The 21,080-nt window shown below is 52.6% G+C and overlaps 1 protein-coding gene across 1 annotated transcript; it reads left to right on the forward strand.

The window, feature by feature from the left end:
• Positions 1 to 1,384: 1,384 nt before the first annotated feature.
• LOC132206301 (zona pellucida sperm-binding protein 3-like) lies at positions 1,385 to 20,282 on the forward strand. Its single transcript, XM_059639894.1, has 11 exons — positions 1,385 to 1,434; positions 3,849 to 3,945; positions 17,235 to 17,426; positions 18,689 to 18,804; positions 18,894 to 18,997; positions 19,091 to 19,268; positions 19,352 to 19,478; positions 19,559 to 19,647; positions 19,735 to 19,856; positions 19,928 to 20,062; positions 20,149 to 20,282. Exons 1-11 carry the CDS (start codon positions 1,385 to 1,387, stop codon positions 20,280 to 20,282), a joined length of 1,344 nt encoding a protein of 447 aa, XP_059495877.1.
• Positions 20,283 to 21,080: the final 798 nt, after the last annotated feature.

Raw genomic sequence — 21,080 nt, forward strand, 5'->3', positions numbered from 1 at the left:
TGCTGTGTTCATCCAGCTCTACACCTTGTGATCACAGAATTTTTCCTCTTTACTGGGATGTATTATTGCTGCGGGTCATGAATTACATTCTGAAATCTCTGCCTCTGCTTTCTTACTGTCATTCCTGCTATTCTGTCAGACAAGTTCCACTTTCCTCAATCTGTCCCCATTTCACTGTAATTCCCTTTATTTCTGTTAAACGGTACAGAGAGAAAATGGGTACAGGGATGAATTGGATGATCAGCCACAATCATAGTGAATGGCAGAGCAAGTTCAAAGGTCCAAAAGGACTACCACTTTTCCTGCTTGCTAAGTTTCTGTGTTTCTTTGCTGCTGAGTGTGTTCTCTGCTATGAGGCTATTCCATAAGGGTGAACAACCTTCCTGCAGCTATCTTGATAATTTTCCTAATAGTCTCTTATTTTTCATTAAGTTCTTCATTCTCTAAATTCAAATGAGTGGAAGCCTATTGAACTCAACTCTTCATGAGGAAAATGCTTTCATATTTATCAGCCTGGTGAACTTTCTCTGGACAGCTTCCAAAGCCAACATATCATTCCTCAGGTAATGAGACCAAAACTGTTCGGTATTCTACGTGTGACCTCGTACTCTTTCAGCAAGAGTTGCCAATTTTTATTTCTGTTCAAACGAAGAATAACATTTCCTTTGCCTTTCCAGTTACTTGATGGCTGAAAGCTTTCTGTGATTCATGAAGGAGGTTTCCCAAATCCCTTGGTGTAGTAACTTTCTGCAGTCTTTTCTCCACTCAAACAATATTCAGATTGTCTATTCCTTCTCCGAAAATATAACCGCAGGCTTTTGATCGCTCACCTAACGTATCTATATTGCTCGACGATTCCCATGCATTATCCCAACCGATTACCTTCCCACTTATTTCTGCGTCATCTCCAAACTGGGCTAAAGTACTTTCACTTTCCAAAACCAGGTCAATAATGTCTAATTTAAATAATTGTGAACCCAGCACTGACCCATGTGACACGACACGAGAAACAGATTTCCATCCTGAAAGTTTACCTTCAGTTCACCCCTCGTCTTCTATCAGTTCTCCGATCCTCTATCCATGCTGATGTGCTATCCCCAACAGTATAGACTCTTATTAAGTTGCCTGACATGTAGCTTGTCAAAACCTTCTAAAAATCCCAATATATGCTATATCTACTGATTTCACTTCATCCAATCTGACTGTATCCTCTTCTCAAAATACGATAAATTTGAGCAGGAACAATGCCCCCTTCACGCAGCCAGGCTGACCCTGTTTGCCCATATAATGTATTCCTGAAAGTTCTCCAATTGAAGGTGACATTGTCATTGTCCCAAAGAACTGCATGGCTGCTGTCTCATTAGATAGAGGTGATTGGTGAGGCATGGTGACCTCCAGGTTAAGAGGCCAGGATGAGAACGTGGAAACTTCATGGTAACCTCAGACAGTGCGCGAATTGAATTGACTCCCTTTGGCAGAGACTCTAATATTTTTCTCATCGTAGAAATTATGCTAACCGATCTATAGTTAGCTGTGTTTGACTCCCTTCACTATTGCATGAATTCAAACAGGTTACTTTGCCCTGGATGGTGTCGATCCTCATCAGGCTTCATCAATCTAGGGAACTGAGGAGGAGTTTATCACTGCCTTGACTTGTACCTTTTTGACACTGGGCAGGGTTTCAGGAGTCAGGAAGTGAGTAACTTGCCACGGTATTCCTGACCTTTGAGCTGCTCTTGAATTCAGAATATTTCAGTGGCTTGCCCAGTTCAGTTTCTGGTCACTGGTGAATCATAATCTCTCTGCATTTGAGATAAAATGTTTATTTTTTATTCTTTCTGCTAAAGAGGATAATATCACACTTTCTCACATTGTCGTCTATTCGCCTGATCTTTGCTCCCACTGCATGTATGTGAGCCTCTGTCTCCTCCTCATGAATTATTCACAACCTACTGACTTACCTTTGTGTCATCTACAAATTTGCTGACCGTACCTATCATCCCTCCATCTCAGTTACTTATATAAATTGTGAGCAGTTTACCCCAGATACTAATCTTCGGATCATTTTCTGCCCCTTTCTATGAATTGCTACTGGAACCGTCAGTGACTCCCCCATGGATTTTTCACATTGACATTATTATACCATTACAATAAGGTACAGAAATGAGAGTGCATATAAATGTTGATATATGAAAATATAAATAACACATTTTGGGCAATGATGTTACAGAACAAACAAATTCTTAGGAGCAACAACAAGCGAATAATTTAGTCACACTGCCATTTTGCAGCACTTCTTGTGTAACATTATAGCCTCAATGTCCACTCTTGGCTTGATTTCCTCTCTCCACCTTCTAAGCTGGCATTTATTAAATATGGCAATTATTAACGCACCCAGGATCACCACAATAGCAATGTGTAATAGAATTCTGATCCATGGATGTATTTGGACATTGGATCCCCAATCCAGAAGCTGTCTTACAATCTGGGTTACAGATTTCCTGATCCACATGAGTTCTCATTATTTTAAGATGTTTCATCCACTGATGAATTATCTCTCTTGCCTCCCCTCACTATACGTGTCCAATCTGCTGTCAGGTGTGGAATGGGTTGTAATTCTGGGGGAACAAACCTCTGTCGGTCCTGCTCTGTATCTGTATGATGGAGCGTGAGGTTTTCCCTTATCACTGCACCAGTTAGTGGCTGGGGCAGCACCTGCTCACCAGTCTTCAAATCAGAGATCACATTATTAATAGCCACATTGTGCGCTTCCAAAGGGAATTGTCTCCATCCCTGGGTATGATTCACTGTTGGTGTGGCTGTGCAGTCTGTTTACCCCACAAGGGCACATTGTAACAAGGACGGGTTATTCACCAGGAGAATAGACAATGAACAATATTCATAGGTGCTGCAAGCGCACTCTGTATATCTTTGTCTCATTATCTCGTCAGGGCAGGCCCAGTGATCCCCTCGTCGGTGACATTTTGAGAAGTCTCACACTTTCTCAACACCATCCATTACATTGGCTTGAAATGTTCGTTTATTTTAAAGATATCCAAGTACTTTGATGCTTTCCGAAATAATGGACTCTTTTTAAAGGACATTTCAGTTTATTTTCAAGTCGGGGCATATGAATCACTGCCCTAACATAATACGTCCCTTTATCTCTGTCACAAGTACACAACACCCTATTGGTAAGGGCCAAACTTCTGAGGTAACGCCGAGTTTCACTTTCCCCATCCCATTTTATTAATTGTTCATCTGTCTGGGACATTGTGACCATGTAGTTGTCGCACATCAGCCCCAAGCTTAGTCAATGTCCAGCTGGTGTGTATGGCACACCCCTCGGGCTTGTGGGCCTCCCCAAAAGTATTCGCCATCGGCCGATGGGTGTAAAAGTTTTAGACATTCAACTGAGTCCAGGGTCACTTGTGACTGATCCTGACCTCTCTCGTTGGTCTGTATCTGGATGAAGTTACTTTCCCCGGTAATGAGCTGCATTTTCTGCTGAAGGGATTGTATCCGACTTTGTAATTCTGCTGTGTCCAAGGTGTTGACAGTTGCCTCTCCTGATGCATATCCTGCCCCTGGCCAACTCCAACAGTCTTTTTTTCCTTTCTATTCTCGTTGATCATAAGCTCACTCCTGCTCAATTGTTCATTCAGGAGGTGGGCACCATTCGGGAGTATTTGTTTCAGTCAAGTTAAAGACTGCCTGCGCATGTCGATATCCAGGTACCAATGTGACAGATTCTCGTGTCTCCCCTCGTATCGGGCCCACACCTTCCATCCTGTGCTGTAACTCACTGCATCTCGGTTCTGGTGTGGTTTAATCTCTGGGAGACACAGGGTCATTGGCTTCCTACGGGCCCTGAAAATTATGAAGGGCCCCAGCCGTGAGCAGAAGCACGTGTCCACGTCTCTCAATGCCCTTTACCATCTGGATGTGAGTTTGCTCGTTGAGCTGGAAGGTACGTTTTCAGACGTTTCGTCACTTTTTTTTATTTGAAGAAATATACTTTATTCATAGAATGTACAAAAAATAAAACATTTATACACCTAGCCAGTCATGCAAGCCGCTCCGGGTTACCCGGGGGTACGTACACCAACTAAAGTAAAAAAAAACAAAACAGAGAAAAAAAAACGAAGCAAAGAAACCGCCCCAGCAGTCGTCACCCCGCACAGTCCCAGTTGGCCCCCTGACCAGTTGGGGAAGGCGCCAGCTGGGCCCAGTTACCAGATAGGGTTCTTTTCCCTTTTCTGGACGAGGGGGCTCATCCGGTGGTCTTTCCCCACCGCGCCTTGGCGGCGGCTGCCCCAAGCTTTAGCGCGTCCCTCAGCACGTAGCCCTGGACCTTGGAGTGCGCCAGTCTGCAACACTCGGTCGGGGTCAGTTCTTTCAGCTGGCAGACCAGCAAGATGCGGGCAGACCAAAGAGCGTCTTTCACCGCATTGATGGTCCTCCAGGCGCAGTTGATGTTGGTCTCGGTGTGCGTCCCCGGAAACAGCCCGTAGAGCATGGAGTCCCGCGTCACGGAGCTGCTCGGGACGAACCTCGACAAATACCACTGCATCCCCCTCCAGACCTCCTGCGCATAGGCACACTCCAGAAGGAGGTGATCGACAGTCTCCTCCCCGCTCCGCAGCCACCTCGAGGGCAGCGTGCGGTGGCGCAGAGATTCCGGGCATGCATAAAGGAGCTCACTAGCAGAGCCCCTCTCACCGCCAGCCAAGCAATGTCCTTGTGCTTGTTTGAAAGTTCTGGCGATGAGGCATTCTGCCAAACGACTTTGGCAGTCTGCGTGGGGAACCACACGACGGGATCCACCCTCTCCTTTTCCCGAAGGGTCCTGAGGATACTACGTGCTGACCACTGCCTGACGGCCTTGTGGTCAAAGGTATTTCCTTTCAAAAATTTCTCCACGAAGGACAGGTGGTACGGAACGGTCCAACTACTCGGAGCGTTCCGCGGCAACGAGGCCAGGCCCATCCTTCGCAACACCGGGGACAGGTAGAACCTCAGTAAGTAGTGACACTTGGTGTTTGCGTACTGAGGATCTACGCACAGCTTGATGCAGCCACACACAAAGGTAGCCGTCAGGGCGAGGGTGGCGTTCGGTACGCCCTTTCCCCCATTTCCCAGGTCTTTGTACATGGTATCTCTGCGGACCCGGTCCATCCTCGACCCCCAAATGAAGTGGAAGATGGCCCGGGTGACCGCAGCGGCGCAGGTCCAGGTAATAGGCCAGGCCTGCGCCACATACAACAGTACCGAAAGCCCCTCGCACCTGACAACCAGGTTCTTACCCGCAATGGAGAGGGACCGGAGCGTCCACCTGCCCAGCTTCTGCTTAAATTTGGAGATACGCTCCTCCCAAGTCTTAGTGCATGCCCCAGCTCCACCAAACCAAACACCCAGCACCTTCAGGTAGTCTGTCCTGACGGTAAAGGGGATGAAGGAGCGGTCGTCCCCAGTTCCCGAAGAACATGACCTCGCTCTTACCCCTATTGACTTTGGCACCCGAGGCCAGTTCAAACTGGCCGCAGATGTCCAACAGCCTACTCACCGACCGACGATCGTTGCAGAAGACGGCGACATCATCCATGTACAGGGAGGTCTTGACCTGAAGGCCTCCGCTGCCTGGGATAGTCACGCCCTTCAGGCTCACGTCCTTCCTGATGGAGGTGGCGAAGGGCTCCACACAGCACACGAACAAGGCAGGAGAGAGCGGGCAGCCCTGCCTGACTCCAGATCTAACAGGAAAACTGTCTGATTCCCACCCGTTGATCGAGACTGCGCTAACGATGTTGGCGTAGAGCAGCCGGATCCAATTGCGGATGCCCTCCCCGAACCCCAATTTGGAGAGGACGTCCCTCATGTAAGCATGAGAGACCCTGTCGAAGGCCTTCTCCTGGTCCAGGCTGACGAGGCAGGTGTCCACCCGCCTGTCCTGTACGTAGGCGATCGTATCCCTGATGAGCGCGAGGCTCTCAGCGATCTTCCTGCCCGGCACAGCACAGGTTTGGTCAGGGTGAATCACCGACTCCAGGACAGACCTGACCCGGTTGGCAATGACCTTGGCCAGGATTTTGTAGTCCACGTTCAAAAGTGAAATGGGACGCCAATTCTTAATTTCTTCCCTCTCCCCCTTCCTTTTGTAAATGAGGGTGATGATGCCCTTCCTCATGGACTTGCACATTTCCCCTGCCCGAAGCGCACTATCGTACACCTCCAGCAGGTCCTGGCCGACCAGGCCCCACAGAGCGGAATACAGCTCGACCGGTAAGCCATCACTTCCGGGAGTCCTATTCCTCTGCAAGGACTTGAGGGCTCTGGCCAGCTCATCCAGGGATATCGGCCGGTCCAGCCACTCCCTCGTGCCGTCATCTAAGACCTCCGTGACAGACGACAGGAACGACTCGGAGGCCGTGCTGTCCGTGGGCTTCGTGTCGTACAGTCCGGCATAGAAGGACCTGCTGATCCTCAAAACGTCGGGCCGAGACGACGTCACCGAGCCGTCGTCCTCCTTCAGCCGGCTAAGCACAGAGCTCTCTTTGTGCACCTTCTGAAAGAAGAAACGCGAGCACGTCTCGTCCTGCTCCACAGAGCGGACCCTGGACCGGTAGATTATCCTGGAGGCCTCCGCGGCGAAGAGCGAGGCTTGCTGGCCCCTCACCTCGCGGGGGTCCTCCGTGACATCGACCCCCATCAACTGCAGAAGGAGCAGGTTCTGCACCCTTTTCTGGAGTCGCGACAGCTTTCCCCGCCTCTCTCTTGCCCTCTGAACACCCTTGAGGACAAAGAACCTCTTGATGTTCTCCTTCACCGTCTCCCACCAGTCGCCTGGAGACTCAAAGAGGGGTTTCACGGTCCTCCAACCGGTGTACTCCCTCTTAAGCTCCTCGACGTTCTCTGGCGTCAACAGAGTCGTGTTGAGCTTCCACGTCCCCTTGCCGGCCGGCTGGTCGTCCTGTAAGTGACAGTCGGCCAGCAGGAGGCAGTGGTCAGAGAAGAACACCGGCTCGACACCTTTGGATCTGACCGAGAACGTCCGTGACACAAACAGGAAGTCTATCCTTGAGCGGATAGACCCGTCTGGCCGCGACCAGGTGTACCTCTGCTGCGCTCCGTCTGCAGGGGTGCTGAAGACGTCGAGCAGCTTGGCATCCTTCGCCATGCCCATCAGGAATCTGGGCGTGACGTCCAGTTGACTCCCCCCACCCGCTGTCCCCACGCCGGATCTTCCATCTGCATCAATGATGCAGTTGAAGTCTCCGCCTAGGATGACCGGCCTGGATGTAGCCAGCAGGGGTGGAAGCCGCTGCAGGACGGCCAACCGCTCATTCCGTACCGCTGGGGCGTAAACGTTGACCAGCCTCAGGGGAGCATTCCTGTAGGTGTTGTCAGCCACTAGGAGGCGCCCCCCCACCACCTCCTGAACTTGAGAGATGGTGAAGTTGTGCCCCCGCAGCAGAATAGCCAGGCCCGAGGAGCGACAGTCGGTACCCCCCGACCAGATCGAAGGCCCACAGGTCCAGGCTCCGGACCATTTCCCGTACCTGCCGAGGTGCGGTATCCCGCACTCCTGCAGATACAGGAGGTCCGCCTTGATGGTGGTGAGGTAGGCCAACGTGGACACACATTTCGCGGTTGACTTGACGCTGCGCACATGAATGCTCGCAATTCGTACCCCCATTGTGGGCAGTGACCGCAGTACCCTCCCCAAGTCCAAGGTCCAGCCCCTCCATCTGTCCCTTCATGCCCATTGCCCGAGCTAACTGCTGGACGCTCTCTGGGCTCAGGAACCCGTCTGTGCTGCCTTCCGGGTGGCATCCCCCCGTCAGGGGTGCGGAGGCAGGAGGGTCCGGCTCCGGATCAGGCTGGGGACGTGCTGTTTCCTCCTTCCCGCCTGGAAGTTCGGGGGGGCCCTCCAGTGCTCCAGCGGCACTTGACTGGGTGTCGGAGTGAGCCTCCGGACGCCTCCCGTCACCTGGAAGCGGGGTGCTGCTTTCCTTCCCCCTCGAGACCTTTAACTGCTGCTTCGGGTGGGCCCTCTCCGAATCCTCCTCGTCAGAGGAGCTCTTATAGCCCCCCTGTAGCTGTCTCTTCCCTCCTGATTGTTGCGGTTCCTGGGCCCGTCGACGCACCTTCCTCCTCGCTTTCCGGACTGTAGTCCACTCCCCTGGGTCGCCTGTCGCCGCCTCCATTGGCTCCGGGTTGTCGGGGGGGATCGAAGCCTGCAGGGGTGCTTTGCTGGCCTCGGGCCCATCCTGCAGGGCTGGGCCCTCCTGCACGGCCTGGCCCTCCTGCACATTAGTGGGGTCCTTGCTGGGCCCTGGTGCCTTCCTCTCCTCCCGGGGGGCTGGCCCCGCATTTCCCCTGCCGGCGACCTGGGCGTAGGTGGTACCCCGCCGCGGGCATGCCCTATAGAAGTGGCCTGCTTCCCCGCAAAGGTTGCAGCTTCTCTCTCGTGGGCAATCCTTTGCAAGGTGTCCCTCCTCCCTGCAGTTCCTGCAGATGGTGGCTTTGCAGTCGGCCGCCATGTGACCTGACCTACCACAGGCATGGCAGACTTTAGGTTGCCCTGCATAGGTCAGGTAGCCCCTGCTCCCGCCGATCGCGAAGCTGGACGGTGGGTGTGCGACATTCCCGTCTGCGCCCATCCTCAGCGTCACCTTGACCTGCCTCTTACTCGTCCAGATGCCAAAGGGGTCCACCATGTCAGTTAGGTCCCCTTCCACCTTCACATACCTTCCGAGGAAGGTCAGGACATCAACTGCTGGCACATGCGGGTTGTACATGTGTACAGTCACCATACGGCTCCTCTGCGCTGGCATGACATACAGTGGGACAGCGGTCAATACAGAGAGGGGGACCTCACCTCCTTTCTCCTTGAAAACCTCCAGGAAGCGCTCGCAAAGCTTGGCACTCCGGAAGGTCACATCGTAAAAACCTCGTCCGGGGAAATCCTGCAGGCAGTAAGTGTCCGCAGCAGCAAACCCACAACAGTCCAACAGGACCCTCTTCACGAAGAAGGTGCGGTCCACAGGTGCACCTTCATCCACCTTCTTTACAGAAACACGGATGGTGTTCCGGACCCCCTGACCTGGGGCACGAGCACTTGCCACAGCCATCGTTGCAGGTTGGCTGCTCCCCTGAACCAGCGTTAGGCCGAAGCCAGCATTAAGATCCACTGGTCGCAAGGGTGCACAGCCAACCTGACGTCCTCCTTTCACCTCCAAGACAGCACTCTCCTCCTCTCGGTCCACAAGAGAGTGGGTCATTATTTTGTTCCGGATGTAAGCTGGTTTACTGAGCCGTAAGGTTTGTTCCCAGATGTTTCAGCACCATTCTAGGTAACATCAACCGTGAGCCTCCGACAAAGCGCTGGAGTTATTGCCCGCTTTCTATTTATCTGTTAGGTTTCCTCAGGTTGGTGATGTCATTTCCTGCATTGCAGATGTCATTTCCTGTTCTTGTTCTCAGGGGATGGTAGATCGGCTCCAGGTCGATGTGTTTGTTGATGGAGTTCTGGTTGCAATGCCATGCTTCTAGGAATTCTCGTGCGTGTCTCTGTTTGGCTTGTCCTAGGATGGATGTGTTGTCCCAATCAAAGCGGTGTCCTTCCTCATCTGTATGTTAGGATACGAGTGATAGTGGGTCATGTGGTTTTGTGGCTAGTTGATGTTCATGTATCCTGGTGGCTAGCATTCTGCCAGTTTGTCCAATGTCGTGTTTGTCACAGTTCTTGCAAGGTGTTTTGTAGATGACTTTCGTTTTGTTTGTTGTCTGTATAGGGTCTTTTAAGTTCATTAGCTGTGAAGTTCGTGCTAATGAACTTAAAAGACCCTTTACAGACAACAAACAAAACGAACGTCATCTACAAAATACCTTGCAAGAACTGTGACAAACACTACATTGGACAAACTGGCAGAAAGCTAGCCACCAGGATACATGAACATCAACTTGCCACAAAACCACATGACCCACTATCACTCGTAACCTTACATACAGATGAGGAAGGACACCGCTTTGATTGGGACAACACATCCATCCGAGGACAATCCAAACCTAGACACGCACGTGAATTCCTAGAAGCATGGCATTGCAACCGGAACTCCATCAACAAACACATCGAGCTGGAGCCAATCTGCCATCCCCTGAGAACAAGAACAGGAAATGACATCACCGACCCAAGGAAACCTAACCAGATAAATAGAAAGTGGGACATAACACCAGCACTTCATCGGAGGCTCACTGTTGATGTGACCTAGAATGGTGCTGAAACATCTGGGGACAAACCTTCAAGCTCAGTGAACCAGCTTACATCTGGAACAAAATAAAGACCCACTCTCTTGTGGACCGAGAGGAGGAGAGTGCTGTCTTGGAGGTGAAAGGAGGACGTCAGGTTGGCTGTGCACCCTTGCAACCAGTGGTCTTAATGCTGGCTTCGGCCGAACGCTGGTTCAGGGGAGCAGCCAACCAGCAACGATGGCTGCGGCAAGTGCTCGTGCCCCAGGTCAGGGGGTCCGGAACACCATCCGTGTTTCCATAAAGAAGGTGGATGAAGGTGCACCTGTGGACCGCTCCTTCTTCGTGAAGAGGGTCCTGTTGGACTGTTGTGGGTTCACTGCTGTGGACATTTACTGCCTGCAGGATTTCCCCGGAGGAGGTTTTTACGATGTGACCTTCAGGAGTGCCAAGCTTTGCGAGCGCTTCCTGGAGGTTTTCAAGGAGAAAGGAGGGGAGGCCCCCCTCTCTGTATTGACCGCTGTCCCGCTGTTTGTGATGCCAGCGCAGAGGAGCCGTCTGGTGACTGTACACATGTACAACCCGCATGTGCCAGCAGTTGATGTCCTGACCTTCCTTGGAAGGTACGTGAAGGTGGAAGGCGACCTAACTGACATCATGGACCCCTTTGGCATCTGGACCAGTAAGAGGCAGGTCAAGGTGACACTGAGGACAGGCGCGGCCGGGAATGTCGTACACCCACCGTCCAGCTTTGCGATCGGCGTGAGTAAGGGCTACCTGACCTATGCAGGGCAACCTCAAGTCTGCCATGCCTGTGGTAGGTCAGGCCATGTGGCGGCCGACTGCAAAGCCACCATCTGCAGGAACTGCAGGGAGGAGGGACACCTTGCAAAGGATTGCCCGCAAGAGAAAAGCCGCAACTTTTGCGGGGAAGCGGGCCACCTCTATAGGGCATGCCCGCAGCGGGGGACCACCTACGCCCAGGTCGCCAACAGGGGCAATGCGGGGCCAACCCCCCCCGGAGGAGAGGAAGGCACCAGGGCCCAGCAAGGACCCCACTAATGTGCAGGAGGGCTAGGTCGTGCAGGAGGGCCCAGCCCCGCAGGATGGGCCCGAGGCCAGCAAAGCGCCCCTGCAGGCTCCGCTATCCCCCGACAACCTGCAGTCGATGGAGGCGGCGACAGGCGACCCAGCGGAGTGGATGACGGTCCGAAAAGCGAGGAGGAAGGTGCGTCGATGGGCCCAGGAACCGCAACCATCAGGCAGGAAGAAGCAGCTACAGGGGGGCCATAAGAGGTCCTCTGACGAGGGGAATTCGGAGAGGGCCCGCCTGAAGCAGAAGTTAAAGATCTCGAGGGAGAAGGAAAGCAGCACCCCGCTTCCAGGTGACGGGAGGCGTCCTGAGGCTCCCTCCGACACCCAGAGAAGTGCCGCTGGTGCACCGGAGGGCCCCCCGGAACTTCCAGGCGGGAAGGAGGACACAGCGCGTCCCCAGCCTGATCCAGAGCCGGAGCCTCCTGCCTCCGCACCCCTGACGGGGGGATGCCACCCGGAAGGCAGCACGGACGGTTTCCTGAGCCCGGAGAGCATCCAGCAGTTAGCCCGGGCAATGGGCATGAAGTGACAGATGGAGGGGCTGACCTTGGACTTGGGGAGGGTACTGCGGTCACTGCCCACAATGGGGGTACACGTTGCGAGCATTAATGTGCGCAGTGTCAAGTCCACCGCAAGATGTGTGTCCACATTGAAGACTTCAATTGCATCATCGATGCAGATGGAAGTTCCGGCACGGGGACAGCGGGTGGGGGGAGTCAACTGGACGTCACGTCCAGATTCCTGATGGACACGGTGGAGGACGCCAAGCTGCTCGACGTCTTCAGCACCCCTGCAGAGGGAGCGCAGCAGAGGTACACCTGGTCGCGGGCAGACGGGTCTACCCGTTCAAGGATAGACTTCCTGTTTGTGTCAAGGGCGATCTCGGTCAGGTCCACCAGCGTCGAGCCGGTGTTCTTCTCTGACCACTGCCTCCTGCTGGCCGACTGTCACTCACAGGACGACCAGCTGGCCAGCAAGGGGACGTGGAAGCTCAACACGACTCTGTTGACCCCAGAGAACGCCGAGGAGCTTAAGAGGGAGTACGCCGGTTGGAGAACCGTGAAACCCCTCTTTGAGTCTCCAGGCGACTGGTGGGAGACGGTGAAGGAGAACATCAAGACGTCCTTTGTCCTCCAGGGTGTTCGGAAGGCGAGAGAGAGGCGGGGAAAGCTGTCGCGACTCCAGAAAAGGGTGCACAACCTGCTCCTTCTGCAGTTGATGGGGGTCGATGTCACGGAGGACCTCCGCGAGGTAAGGGGCCAGCAAGCCTCGCTCTTCACCGCAGAGGCCTCCAGGATAATCTTCCGGTCCAGGGTCCGTTCCGTGGAGCAGGACGAGACGTGCTCGCGTTTCTTCTTTCAGAAGGTGCACAAAGAGAGCTCTGTGCTTAGCCGGCTGAAGGAGGACGACGGCTCGGCGACGTCGTCTCGGCCCGACATTTTGACGATCAGCAGGTCCTTCTATGCTGGACTGTACGACACGAAGCCCACGGACAGCACGGCCTCCAAGTCGTTCCTGTCGTCTATCACGGAGGTCTTAGACGACGGCACGAGGGAGTGGCTGGACCGGCCGATATCCCTGGACGAGCTGACCAGAGCCCTCAAGTCCTTCGAGAGGAATAGGACTCCCGGAAGCGACAGCTTACCGGTCGAGCTGTATTCCGCTCTGCGGGACCTGGTCGGCCAGGACCTGCTGGAGGTGTACAATAGTGCACTTCGGGCAGGGGAAATGTGCAAGTCCATGAGGAAGGGCATCATCACCCTCATTTACAAGAGGAAGGGGGAGAGGGAAGAAATTAAGAATTGGCGTCCCATTTCACTATTGAACATGGACGACAAAATCTTGGCCAAGGTCATTGCCAACCGGGTCAGGTCTGTCCTGGAGTCGGTGATTCACCCTGACCAAACCTGTGCTGTGCTGGGCAGGAAGATCGCTGAGAGCCTCGTGCTCATCAGGGATACGATCGCCTACGTACAGGACAGGCGGGTGGACACCTGCCTCGTCAGCCTTGACCAGGAGAAGGCCTTCGACAGGGACTCTCATGCTTACATGAGAGACGTCCTCTCCAAATTGGGGTTCGGGGAGTGCATCCGTAATTGGATCCGGCTGCTCTACGCCATTATCGTTCGTGCAGTCTCGATCAACGGGTGGGAATCAGACAGTTTTCCTGTTAGATCTGGAGTCAGGCAGGGCTGCCCGCGCTCTCCTGCCTTGTTCGTGTGGTGTGTGGAGCCCATCGCTGCCTCCATCAGGAAGGACGTGAGCCTGAGGGGCGTGACTATCCCAGGCAGCGGAGGCCTTCAGGTCAAGACCTCCCTGTACATGGACGATGTCGCCGTCTTCTGCACCCATCGTCGGTCGGTGAGCAGACTATTGGACATTTGCAGCCAGTTTGAACTGGCTTCGGGAGCCAAAGTCAATAGGGGTAAGAGCGAGGTCATGTTCTTCGGGAACTGGGACGACCGCTCCTTCATCCCCTTCACCTCAGGACAGACTACCTGAAGGTGCTCAGTGTTTGGTTTGGTGGAGCTGGGGCGTGCACTAAGACTTGGGAGGAGCGTATCACCAAATTGAAGGAGAAGCTGGGCAGGTGGACGCTCCGGTCCCTCTCCATGGCGGGTAAGAACCTGGTTGTCAGGTGCGAGGGGCTTTCGGTCCTGTTGTATGTGGTGCAGGCCTGGCCTATTCCCCGTACCTGCGCCGCTGCGGTCACCCGGGCCATCTTCCACTTCATTTGGGGGTCGAGGATGGACCGGGTCCGCAGGGACACCGTGTACAAAGACCTGGGAAATGGGGGAAAGGGCGTACCGAACGCCACCCTCGCCCTGACGGCTACCTTTGTGTGCGGCTGCGTCAAGCTGTGTGTAGATCCTCAGTACGCAAACACCAAGTGTCACTACTTACTGAGGTTCTACCTGTCCCCGGTGTTGCGAAGGATGGGCCTGGCCTCGTTGCCGCGGAACGCTCCGAGTAGTTGGACCGTTCCGTACCACCTGTCCTTCGTGGAGAAATTTTTGAAAGGAAACAACTTTGACCACAAGGCCGTCAGGCAGTGGTCAGCACGTAGTATCCTCGGGACCCTTCGGGAAAAGGAGAGGGTGGATCCCGTCGTGTGGTTCCCCACGCAGACTGCCAAAGTCGTTTGGCAGAATGCCTCATCGCCAGAACTTTCAAACAAGCACAAGGACATTGCTTGGCTGGCGGTGAGAGGGGCTCTGCCAGTGAGCTCCTTTATGCATGCCCGGAATCTCTGCGCCACCGCACGCTGCCCTCGAGGTGGCTGCGGAGCGGGGAGGAGACTGTCGATCACCTCCTTCTGGAGTGTGCCTATGCGCAGGAGGTCTGGAGGGGGATGCAGTGGTATTTGTCGAGGTTCGTCCCGAGCAGCTCCGTGACGCGGGACTCTGTGCTCTACGGGCTGTTTCCGGGGACGCACACCGAGACCAACATCAACTGCGCCTGGAGGACCATCAATGCGGTGAAAGACGCTCTTTGGTCTGCCCGCATCTTGCTGGTCTGCCAGCTGAAAGAACTCACCCCGACCGAGTGTTGCAGACTGGCGCACTCCAAGGTCCAGGGCTACGTGCTGAGGGACACGCTGAAGCTTGGGGCAGCCGCCGCCAAGGCGCGGTGGGGAAAGACCACCGTATGAAACCCCTCGTCCAGAATCGAAAAAAAGAACCCTATCTGGTAACTGGGCCCAGCTGGCGCCTTCCCCAACTGGTCAGGGGGCCAACGGGGACTGTGCGGGGAGACGACTGCCGGGGTGTTTTCTTTGCTTTGTTTTTTTTGCCTTCTTTATTTTTTGCCTTTAGTTGGTCTATATACCCCGTGGGTAACCCGGAGCGGCTTGCATGACTGGCTAGGTGTATAAATATGTTTTATTTTTGTACCTGTTATGAATAAAGTATATTTCTTCAAATAAAAAAAATCATCCCAACCCACATCCCCATCACTGCCTCCCCAACTTCTCACAGACACAAAGACACACATTATGCCTCTGTGTGCAGCGAGCTGACCCTGCAGCCTTTCTCTCTGTCTCTGACATTTTGTGAGATCTGCAGCACTCCTCCTCATTTCCTGAACATCTCTCTGGATCAAGTTCATTGCAGCTTTTAAATCATTGCGTTTTCCTTCCATGTTTCCAGTTCAGCTTTAACTGTTTGGAATTTTCCCTCTCACTTATTCTCCTTGTGAGCAGTTTCTCACATTGCACCTGGTCCTGGTTCATCTGTACCAAGTCCCATATTCTTCTGTCCCTGCAGATTGGTTACTCTGTCACTGAGGCAGGCTCCCTCCTCACAGAGTCTCTTGTCCTCTTTCTCTAGTCTTTCCCTCTCTACCTTCTCTGCCTTAACTTGCTGTCAGCCTTCCATCCATTCAGCATTGTGTTAACATCAGCCATCTAGTCTCAGTGTCTGGTACCCCCCGTCTGCACCTTTCTTCCTGCAGCTTCTGGTCAGCATCTCCCAGGCAGCGATGTCAGCAGCTTGTCCCCTTCTCCTGTCTTTCCATTCCTATTCCCCCTCCCTCTCCCTGTCCCCTCTGCAGCCTCTGGCTAACGGTGTGAAGATGTGGACTGAACGTTGCCTTCTCAAGGACAGTTGGAAGACGGATATTAAAAAGTTGGCCTTTCCAGGACGACACATCCATTACCAATAAAACTAAGCGGGCAAGTAACAAAACAAGGGAGGACCCTTGAGGGGAGTGAATGGAACGACAATGGGTAATTTCCATCTAAAATTGAAGCCAAGATGAAAATACATTTGAAGGAAAAGTGAAGACAGGATTCACCACTGCTGGTGGATGCCAACGCATTTGATTTCATCCCAATTGAATCCACAGTGGCAGGGATTGCTGAGGTTTAGCTGCAGAGTAAAGCGCATTCTGCTCTCTCCACATAGAACACTCCCAGGACAGGTACATTGTGGAATTATATACAGAGTAATGTTCCCTTACGATGTATCAAACTCTCCCTGGACAGCTGCAGATAAAGCGTAAAGCTGTATCTACACTGCCCGCATTGACACTCCAAGGAAAGGGACAGCGCACGGTTTGATACCGAATACAGGTGACCTTCAAACGGTACCAGGACAGGTAATAGTATGGAGCAAGATAGTGAATAAACTTACTCTTTCTTTTAAACTGAAAGAAAGGTTCCCTTTACACTGCCTCAATTAAACATTCCTGGGATGCAGTGGGTTGGGAGTTGACCGGGGGAGCGGTGGTCGCTGGGTTAGGATAGAGCATGGAACATGAGACAAACCTGAAGAACACTTCTTTTGTCCAGTCCAATCCCCATCCAGGGACACTTCTCTGTATGGCTCACTGTCAGACACTCGAGGTCAGGAAAGGTTAAACCCACCAACACCCGCCTGAACCAATGATCCATGTTTGATGATTGTCCTCAGGAGCCCCGTCACCATGAGAAATTGTGGAGCTGAATGCAGTCAGGTGACAGCACAGCAACTCCCAGCCATTCCTAATGGTCCAAATGGAACACGCCCTCCTGGTGATCAATGCCAGAGTTTAGTCATTGGTGGAAATTGCAGAGACTGGGGCTGGTTCATTGGTTCAATGTTGCTGCCTCTGGCCTGATTGGTGTCAGGTGGGTGCAGGTTGTGTGTACAAATGGAGCTGGGTGGGGGCTGGAAGGGATGCTTGTGTTGTTTGGGATCATGGGGGATTTTGTAGTGAGGGGTTTGTTCCTTCTGTTGGTGTTAGTTGGAGCTGTTTGTTGCTCTGAAACTTGGCAACAGTTTCTGAGCCAGAGGTATCCATGGAGAATAGTGAGAGCCACTCCTGTACCTGAGAGAGTCCCTCCTCATGGGGGTCCCATTGGTTCCAGTTTCAGAATGTCTGAGGGTGGGAGTGTGTCTCCACTGCAGACTGTGATGGTGCAGTGTGGAGAGCACAAGCTGCTGGTCAGGGCCCAGTTGGATTTATTTGGAACCAGGCACCCAATTAAAGCTGCTGACCTGACACTGGGGACAGTGGGTTGTCGGCCAACCAGGATCTACCCTGAGAACCACACCGTCCTCTTCGATTACGGGCTGCATGAGTGTGGCAGCAGACTGCAGGTAATGAGTCCGCTGTACTTGCCTGCCTGACTTGTTCTTCCCCCCTCCTACCTTCCCACTTCAAGCTGCACCTTCTTCACTTCCTACCTACTAACCTTATCCCACCCCCTTGATCTGTCCATCCTCCCCAGACTGACTTATCCCCTTCCTACCTCCCCACCCATACTCTGCTCTTCTCCTCTATCCATCTTTAGTCTGTCTCCCTGCTTCTCCCCACTTATTTCAGAATTGCCTCCCAATCCCCTCTTCTGATGAAGAGTCTTGGCCTGAAAGGTCAGCTTTTGGGGCCCTAAGATCCTGCTTGGCCTGCTGTGTCCATTCAGCCCCACACTTTGTTATACCTGCTGGTAGCTTGGTCTGGGTGTTGTTCAACTTGTGTAACCCTGGCTGCGGTGACATGAATGGTCTCTAGCTGTATTAATCCACAATCTGGTCTTAGGCTGTGCTTGGCCTCTGCTTGAATTTCTGTCTGTTCTAGATGTTTTGAAATGTTCTGTTTCTTTGTGTACTTCCAGCTTGTTCTCAGTCAGATTTGTTTGGATGTGGTATTTTCAATTCAGTTCTCAACCATGCTCTACTGACAGCAAGATGCTGTATTGATTTGAGCTCCAAACTGTTGACTGATTAGCATTTGTGTAATATTTCTAAAGTAGTAACTTCTGTTTCTGTATTCCAGACAGCCATAGTCCCATAAGACATGGGAGTGGAAGTGAGGCCATTAGGCCCATCAAGTCTACTCTGCCATTTAAATCATGGCTGGTGGGCACTTCAACTCCACTTCCCTGCTCTCTCTCCCTGTAGCCCCTGATTCCTTCTGAGATCTGCCATGTCCTGGCCTCGACTGCACTCCATGGCAATGAATTCCACAAGCCCACCACTTTCTGGCTGAAGAAATGTTGTCTTGTTTCATTTTCAACTTTACCCCCTCTAATTTTCAGGCTGTGCCCACAGGTCCTAGTCTCGCCGCCTAACAGGAACACCTTCCGAGTGTTAACCCCTTCTAGGCCACTTTTCATTGACTTATTGCCCCTGAACACTCATGCTTATGCCTCAGATCTTTCTACCCCTGTCCCACAAATCTTGGTTCTTTACAAGTCTGTTTAGTCTCTCTCATAGAGAATTCGAGTTATTTGGAGTTGCTTGTAGCTTTGCTTGTCTGGGTCCTTAAAGAATGCATCCAATGGGATGAAGCCATTGTGAGCCCTGTCCTGCCCCTTCTCAGTTCAGATCAGTTCCTAATTCCTTAGCCTGGTATCTTTCAGATGACTGGAGATTTCCTGATCTACACCACCCACCTGACCCACATCCCAAACTATCCTGGGTCTGTCATTGTGCGAACCAATGGGGCTGTCATTCCCATTGTGTGTCGTTATTTCAGGTGAGAGTCTTCATTTGATTGATCAACATTTATTTTCAGCCACAGTGGTTGTCTTTGTGTTGTAAAATGGCTGCCCTGTCTCTACCCAGGAAGGGCAATGTGAGCAGTAACCCCATCAAGCCCACTTGGATCCCATTCAGCTCCACCAGGTCTAGAGAAGGGCATCTGTCGTTCTCCCTGCGTCTAATGAATGGTATGTGATGGCTGGCTGGGGAGGGATCTCCTGGTGTCACTCACTGGGGGTTGCACCCACTGTCTCTCCAACCCTTGTCCTCTTGTACTTCAGGTGACTGGCTTACAGAGCGCACTTCCACTGTCTACTCCCTGGGAGAACTCATTCACATTGAGGCGTCTGTTTCAATGGACAACCACGTGCCCCTGAAGCTGTACATTGACCGCTGTGTGGCTACACTGAGCCCAGGCAAGGACTCCAGCCCCAGATACAGCATCATTGACTACAATGGGTAAGGAGCTCTCTGCTTTCTCCAGCTGCTTCCATCTCAATGGCTTCACTCCATTCACTTCATGGCCCTTTGTTCACCTGCAGTTGCCTCGTGGACAGCCAAGCTGAGGACTCCTTTTCGACCTTTGTGTTGCTGAGAGACCAGCGGGAGCCGGACAAGCTCAGGTTTGACCTGGATGCCTTCCGCTTCTATGGAGATGAGCGTTCCTTGGTAAGAGCAAGCTGCTGACTGGCTTCTCCCCACAGGGTGGGAGTGGCTAAACACTGACATGTGCTGAATGTGTCCCTCAGATTTTCATCACCTGTCACCTGAGAGTTGCTGCAGTGGATCAGGGAGATTCCAGGAACAAAGCTTGCACTTTCCAGAAGCTGCACAAGATGTGAGTGTCCCCCACTCCATGCCCCTTAGTGATGTTGTTGGAGAGGTGATGCACCGTGTGGTTGAATGGGCTGTTTCTCCTATTTAGCTGGACCCCACTGGAAGAGTCGACCAGTGACGTTTGTGCCTGTTGCCATGTCGGGAACTGTGGTAGCACAGGGGAGATCGTGTTCCCGTCCAGAGGAAGGAGAGATGTTGGAGCTGAAGCTGGTAGGTAACGGCCCCACTCTGGGGACTATACCCTCCTTCCCTGATCCTGACCGTACTGTTGCTTCCTGCAGGGAGTGAAGCTGGATTGAAGTGGGAGGGTGAGGCCTCAGTTGGCCCCCTGCTCGTTCTGGATCCTGAGCTGACCAGCCTGGCAACTGAGCCCCTGACTGAGGTTGAGCAAAGGATGCAGGATATGTCTCCAGGCGGTGAGCTGTCTGACTGCTAGTTTCTTTGTGCTAGTTTCTTTGTCCCAGTTTCCCTCAGTAACCATTGGTTTCTCCTTGTTGTGTAGGTCTGCAGTCTGAGCTGGTTGTGATGGTGTCACTGACAGTGACGGCTGTCTCCCTGATCTCTGCTTCGTTGATGGCCTTGTTCCTGTACAGGAAACACAAGCAAACTCCTGTCACCTCATTAAATGACCAATAAAGCAGTGATTTGTTGAGTTTCCTGTCCAGGCCTAGTTTTTATTTTTCTACCTTCGTGGAATTTTCTAGTATTTCCAAGGAGGATTTCTCGTCCTCATTTGGCATTGACTCCCACAGTTCGGCCTCTCTTGTAACCGCCTGGAGATTGAGCTCTCTGTCACCTCTTCTAAGCTTCAGAATTTTTGATCTTCAACCTCCAACTTGCAAACCATGCGTTATTTGGACCTTTCAGTATTTGGAGAAAGCTTGTGTTAACTGTGACTCTGCCCAAATTTGAGAAGGGCACATGGCACTTGCCCCCTGAGTACATCAATAAACAATTGTTAGACAGACATCTGTGTTTAACCCTGAAATATGCTGAACTGTCATGTTGCCATGTGGGTCTACCTTTCCTCATCCCAAGATTTCTTGAGCAGAGCCCAACCTGCTCTCTTGCTTTTTGTCAATTCAAACCTGACGTTGTCCTCAGGCAGTGCTGGTGGGTGTGAAGGCAGGGTGACTATGCCACATTTCTTCCCTGGTGTTCATCTGAAACTGTCTGCTGTGCCTCTTATGGTGAGGGAGGGTGTAGCTGACTCTGAACACGAGTGGGAATTCATTTCACTGAATTCCAAACCTTGGTAGGAAATGCTGAGGAGGTCAGTTCTCAGAACACAACGTGATGTGTAGGTGAGAATGCAGTTACCTGATGTTCTTCAGACACCAGTCAGGGCCTCGGTGGAAAAAGCCTTCTCGCTAAATGCATCTGACTCCCCTTTTCTCAGGGCTGTATGTTAAATGAAATGACAGCTCATGCTCA

The sequence above is a fragment of the Stegostoma tigrinum genome, chromosome 35, assembly GCF_030684315.1.
Source record: "Stegostoma tigrinum isolate sSteTig4 chromosome 35, sSteTig4.hap1, whole genome shotgun sequence".
In the NCBI taxonomy this organism is placed as follows: Eukaryota; Metazoa; Chordata; class Chondrichthyes; order Orectolobiformes; family Stegostomatidae; genus Stegostoma; species Stegostoma tigrinum.

What these genes read in the sequence shown, in the direction of transcription:
- LOC132206301 (XM_059639894.1), top strand. Translation starts at nt 1,385, where the DNA reads ATGGTGACCTCCAGGTTAAGAGGCCAGGATGAGAACGTGGAAACTTCA. An exon ending in TTCCAGAAGCTGCACAAGAT is followed by an intron (nt 19,648 to 19,734) that starts GTGAGTGTCCCC and finishes TCTCCTATTTAG; the next exon opens with CTGGACCCCACTGGAAGAGT. An exon ending in GCAGGATATGTCTCCAGGCG is followed by an intron (nt 20,063 to 20,148) that starts GTGAGCTGTCTG and finishes CTTGTTGTGTAG; the next exon opens with GTCTGCAGTCTGAGCTGGTT.